Source organism: Alligator sinensis, unplaced genomic scaffold (genome assembly GCF_000455745.1).
Source record: "Alligator sinensis unplaced genomic scaffold, ASM45574v1 scaffold186_1, whole genome shotgun sequence".
In the NCBI taxonomy this organism is placed as follows: Eukaryota; Metazoa; Chordata; order Crocodylia; family Alligatoridae; genus Alligator; species Alligator sinensis.
Genome location: NW_005842904.1, coordinates 163,036 through 169,071, shown reverse-complemented (window position 1 = coordinate 169,071; position 6,036 = coordinate 163,036). Strand labels below are relative to the sequence as shown.

The 6,036-nt window shown below is 37.9% G+C and overlaps 1 protein-coding gene across 1 annotated transcript; it reads right to left on the bottom strand.

Moving 5' to 3' along the window:
• Window positions 1-3,264, bottom strand: LOC102381019 (olfactory receptor 10A4-like). Its single transcript, XM_006035989.1, has 3 exons — window positions 3,197-3,264; window positions 1,816-1,917; window positions 1-947 (listed from the first exon to the last, which is right to left on the bottom strand). Exon 3 carries the CDS (start codon window positions 934-936, stop codon window positions 1-3), a length of 936 nt encoding a protein of 311 aa, XP_006036051.1. The 5' UTR covers window positions 937-947; window positions 1,816-1,917; window positions 3,197-3,264.
• Window positions 3,265-6,036: the final 2,772 nt, after the last annotated feature.

The window sequence follows — 6,036 nt, the reverse complement described above, 5'->3', positions numbered from 1 at the left end:
TCAACAAAACCATGTTTTTCTCATTGTTCTCCAGAAGGCACCCTTTACCTCCTTGTTCCTCAGACTATATATGATGGGATTCAGCATGGGTGTGAAAAATGTGTAAAACAGTGAGAGAAACTTGTCCGTGTCTGTTGAGTAAGATGAATTGGGTTTCAGGTATGTCACACAGGCAGAGCCAAAGAACAGTGTCACTACTATGAGGTGTGAAGAGCATGTGGAAAAAGCTTTCCTCCTGCCCTCCCCTTCAGGCATTCTCATTATGGTGGAGATGATGCGGATGTAAGACATGAGGATTAGCATGAAAGGGATGGTCACAAAAACCGTAGCCACCATGAAAACAGCAGTTTCAATAATGGAAGTATCCCCACAGGCCAGCTTCAGCAGTGGAGGGATGTCACAGAAGAAATGGTTAATCTTGTTGGATCCACAGAATGGTAAAGTGAAGACCATACTTGTGAGACCAAAGGACATAAATACCCCGCTGAGCCAGGATCCTGCAGCCAGCCTCATACACACCTTCCTGTTCATAAGGACTGGATAATGCAGGGGCTTGCAGATAGCAACATAGCGATCATAGGCCATCGAGGCCAGGAGAAAACACTCTGACCCTCCAAGAAAAAAAGAAAAGTAAGTTTGTGTAGCACACCCAAGAAAAGAGATAGTTCTGTGATTCCAGAGGAGGTTGGCTAGCAATTTAGGGATGTTCACTGAAGTATAGCAGATCTCCAGGAAGGAGAGATTCCTGAGGAAGAAATACATGGGGGTCTGCAGAGCAGCATCCATCAGGGTGAGGAAAATGATGATAAGGTTTCCAGCCAGGGTGACCAAGTAGGTCGATAAAAACATAGGGAATAAGAAGAGTTGCAGACTGAGGAGGTTAGAAAATCCAAGGAGAATAAACTCATTTATTGCTGAATGGTTTCCGTTCTTCATTTTTTCCTTCTCTTTTTTTTTTTTTGAAGAGGGAAAAAGGAAAAGGCAAATATTTCATAAATACTGAAATAGACTCAGGTTCAGAATGTTAAAACTTCCAAATTTGATTCCATGTAGATTCTTTGTTTTGGTGAATCAATAAGAAACAAAATTAGAAGTTTTAATTTCATTTTAAAATTGCTCATTTCCTCCCTCCATCCCCCTTAATAAATACTATTTTTTCCAAATGGGGAAATTATTTAATATCACATTATACATTAATAAATGGTAAAAATATTTAAACCTTTTAAAATGGAAATATTCCCTTTTTATTTTTTTTTCAATTAAAAAACAAACAAAAATCCTGTTGAAAGATCTTGAATGGGCTTTGTGGTTTATTTTCAGCGATGGAAAAGCTGAAGGGAATAAAATGAAACTTTGAAATAAGATAGGGCAGCTATTCAAAGCACATATCAGCAAGCACAGAATAAAGAAAATCTCTGGCAAACTGTAATTATCTGAAAAAGAAGCATTAGAAGCCTAGCATATTAATAGTTAAGGTTAATAGTTATTATATTTAGGTCCAGAAACATATGGGTAGTTCATCTGGATAACCCCATCTCTCCTATAGACTTGTGCCATGCATTAGGCATAGGCTTATACTTTCTTTCCTTGCTTGCTCTTGCAAACTCTTAAGAACTTCCGCACGAATTAAAACTCATATGTGACTCATTCCTACAGAAAATCTTCATACGCCTATATATGTCTTTTTAGTTGTCAAAATACCTATAAACATCTGCTTGAAACATAGGACAATGTTTGCACGTCTATAGAGTGCAATATTTATTCCTACAATGGACATACCTACAGGATCAAATTTGACAGTGAAATCACACCTACCCTGTAGTCAAGTAACTCAGAATTAGTTACGGACTGCACTTTGATAATCCACTAGTGTTATAGAGCTCTGCCACTTGTGTTCTTTTATGTCCTGTAAAGTTCCTGGAGATATTTTAGGTGAGGAACAACAACAACAAAAATAGGAACATGGTTATTAACATTTTTATCTTCACATTTATTAATTTATCTATGCAATATTTAGTCTGGCAAGCTAATGAGAGATAGAAATAGACACAGACAGAAAACAGGTTATACACAAGAGATAGTTTCATAGTTTCATAGTTTGCAGGGTTGGAAGGGACCTTGACAGGTCATCAAGCCCTATGTCAAACGACCCCAGCAAGGTGTTAATCTAAAATACATATTGACCCAAAATTTTAAAGATGTGGGGAAAAAAATCCAATGGTGGAAAAATATGAAGATTTCTCTGTTTGCAAATCAATCAGTGATAACAATAATCATTTTGTCTTAATTTATTTTTTATTTCTTTATATTTTGTTTTCTCTCCCATTTAAAATCTTTGTTTTCTTCAATTGTAAAAATTAAAGGTGTATATTTTAAGAAAAAGAGACACTGGAAGGGAAAGTCACTGTCTGTCCCTTCTCAACCCCCCCACCCCCCCCCCCCCCCACATGACAGCCTGGAGGTCATAGGCCAAGCCACCCTTCCCCCCCCCCCCCCCCCCCCCCCCCAACACACATACCCATTCCTGTAGAGAGCAGTGCAGACAGTTAAGAAAAAAGTTTTCATTTGCCCGCAAAACTACCCTCAACTTTTTTTTTCCTCCCTGCCCTACCTCCCAACCCTTCAATAGGAAAAAAGTTAACTGGCTAAGTAAAAGCTAGGTTTAGCCTTATTTTCAGTAAAACTTCCAGTTTTTCTGCTGAACTAAAGCAGATAAGTACCTAACTCCCATGGTAAATCCTCCTAAGCACCTATAATACATTTTAAGCTCCTCAATTCCTAAAAGAATGGATGATTCAATGCCTAAAATTGTTTCAGAGATGACCTATTAATTTTTTTTTTTACAGCAGAAATCTGTTCTCATTTCCCATATATGCTAAGTTGTACAGATAGATGCAAAAAAAAAGTAATTTCTATTTCAGGGAGCCAATTCAAAGAGTTATTCAAGCCTGCTAGCCCATTAAATCAAAAGAGTCACAGCACATCAGTTCTGCAAACAACATGTAAGGGAATGGTGTTGGCAGCAACATGTCTGACCACATTGAAATCTTCAGCTTCAGTGATGAGCTATACATTTACAATTGGGATAACTAGGGATAATTCTCAACATACATTCAGAACAAGATTTGATTTCATGCATTCAAAGTCATAGGAAAGCAGTGAAACTGATCTGCCAGTGCCCATCACCACTACTTACACTTCTGAAGAACTTCACATCTCCGGGACTTAGACCTTCCAGGTACATCTGGTCAGAAAATTTATGAGGAATAGAAATTCAGCTGAAGTTCATTTTATTTCATTCTCAGAGCCAAAGTGCTATCCATAGCTATGCTGAAGCTGATAAGAGTGTCAGTGGGATTGGTGTCTCTGTATTGAAGACTGGCTATTTCTGATGAGAAAGAGACAGAATCAATGAGAGAAGTTATACCTATGCTGCAGTCACTTCTGGTGTTGCAGCTTCTGTAGATAAACCCTAAGTTTAACTAGTAAAGATCCAGAACACAGTCTAGCACCAGCAACCAGAGACTAGAGTATGCTAACAACCTTCTTAGCACCATGCTCTAATAGCTATGGTGCTAGAAATAACCCAGTTTACTCCACCGCTGCTGTCTATGGATAGGGACATGACATTTATAGGTCTTTCAAAAGAGGAGCGTGTCAAAAGGGCAGCTACCTGTTATGTTCTAATTCTTATCTGTGGACAAGTTGGGAATAATACAAATGATACAAATATAGCAAAACTTCTTTAACTTTTAAAATTGGATGAAGCACCTGGAGAGAATCTGATAAAAAACTTACTCAGCAGCTCTCCTACCTATGCAGTTGATCCAATAAAGTATTTTGCAGAAAATAGCCTTACCTCTCAACATTGCATGGACCATCACATCTAGAACACCACTCCAGCCCTACTACTATAAAGCATGAGTGTTTGAAGGATAAGACACTTCAACATTAACAGCATTAAGAGTAGGAAGAGGAAGATTAATGGGAAGTGAACAGAATGGCAGGTTTTCTGATCTCATTCCATCCCCTAATCTTGAACATTATCACATGCTGTGGAAGAAGCATAAGATGATCTGAAAGGAGAGCAGTATTTTTTTTTTTTAAATCAGTCTTGTCCCCTGTGGGAGAACATCTCTGGAGCACTTCATAGTTTGACTGGTTCTTGACCAAATAAATGGCTCCATGTTGATTCTGTTTTAGTAAAGAATGGAAGTGTGTGTAGGAAGTGGGAAGCTATTACGAAAGTGTTTTAATTTCTTACTAATTGTTACTGATCACATGCCAGACCCCTCAACACAGTGGAATGAGAAAAAGCTAAATAACAACTCACAAATAGAGTGGGCAAAATCTAAAGGTGAATTTTATCACAATTTTCCCTTGAATGTTTTGACTGCACAGTGCATAACCTCAAACTGCTGAAAAACAAATAATTTTCAGCATGAATCAGGGTATGATCTGGCAAACTATTATTCAATTTTTCTATCCCCAATAGTGGAAATAAAAATCTGCATGTGTCTGATACAACCAATGCTTTCTAAAGGGCACAGAAAAGTTAACTTTATATATAAATATTTACAAAACAGTCTCCATGTAGGACCTGGATGCTTGCTTGAGGGTTAGACTCCATTTCAGGTAAAAGGAAGCTTTATCTGATGAAGGAAAATGACTAATGCAGTAGAGTTTGAAGGATAAGACTTTCCAAAGTGTTTCATGAATTTTGGGTCTTAAAACCCCTGTTATTGAAATGTTTTAATAAAGCATAAGAAATGTAATTTACTGGGATCAGAACATAGATCTGTCTTGCCCTATGTTACAGTGGTTGAGAGTGGAAGCTGAAAGGCAAGAGTGAACAGGGTATGATCCAGGTTTTTCCCCTGTTCCTCTCCCACTTCCAGCATTTAAGCTGTATAAAATTCTAATTCAGAGTCTGTACCTCTAACTCCCATTTTCAGAAGCTAATGATGAAACTTTACTCCAAGAATTTGTCCAAGCCCTTTTTGCAACTGGTTAAAATATCAGATTCCACAATATCTTGTGGCTGTGAATTCCACATTTTAATTGCATGCTCTATGAAAAAGAAGTGTCTTTTGTTAGTTTTAAACTTGCTACCTACTAGTTTCACTTTATGACCTTCATTTCTAGTATTGTGAGAAATAGTAAATAATAAATCTCTATTAACTTTCTCCTCACCATTTAGTATTTTGTAAACTCTTATCATGTCTCCCCTCAAGCTTCTCTTTTCTAAACTGAATAGGCCTAGCTACTTTAGTCTCACCTCATATGGAAGCTCCATCCATACAAGTAGTCATCCTTGTTGAGCTTCTGTGCACATTCTCTAGTTCTTCTATATCCTTTTTCATGTGTGGGGACCAAGACTGGGCACAGCATTTAAGGCATGGATGCACCATGGTCTTATGGAGGGGCATAAGGATACTTTCTGATTTGTTTACAGGCCTTCTTAATAATCCCTAATGTTTTGTTTGCCTTTTTTATGGCTGATGGGCACTGAGCTGATGTTTTTAGTGAACTGTCCACAGTGTACTCCCGGATCACTTTCCTGTGTGGTAACAGCTAATGTAGAGCCCATTGTAATGTAGGTATCATTTGGGTTATTCTTCCCCATATGTGCATCAGTTTACACATATCCACACTGAATTTCATCTGTCCTTTAGTTGCCCATTTGCACAATAATGCCAATCTGCCTCACTCTTTACCACTTTGAGTAACTTTGGCCACCTCACTACTCATCCCCCTTTTCAGATGATTTATGAGTATATTAAACAGCACCAGTCCCAAAACAGATACCTGGGGTCTCTGCTGTTCACTTTATTCCATCCCCAAAACTGATCACTTATATTCACTCTTTGTTTTCTAACCTTAAACCAATTTCAAATACACAAGTGGATCTTTCCTGTAATCCCATGGCTATATAGCATCATTAGAAGCTTTTGATGGGGGACTTTGTTAAAGACTTTTTGGAAATCAAGATATACTATGTCAACTGGATCACCCTCATCCACCTTGCTATTGATA

Coding starts and splice junctions, on each gene's coding strand:
- LOC102381019 (XM_006035989.1), bottom strand. CDS start 936: ATGAAGAACGGAAACCATTCAGCAATAAATGAGTTTATTCTCCTTGGA.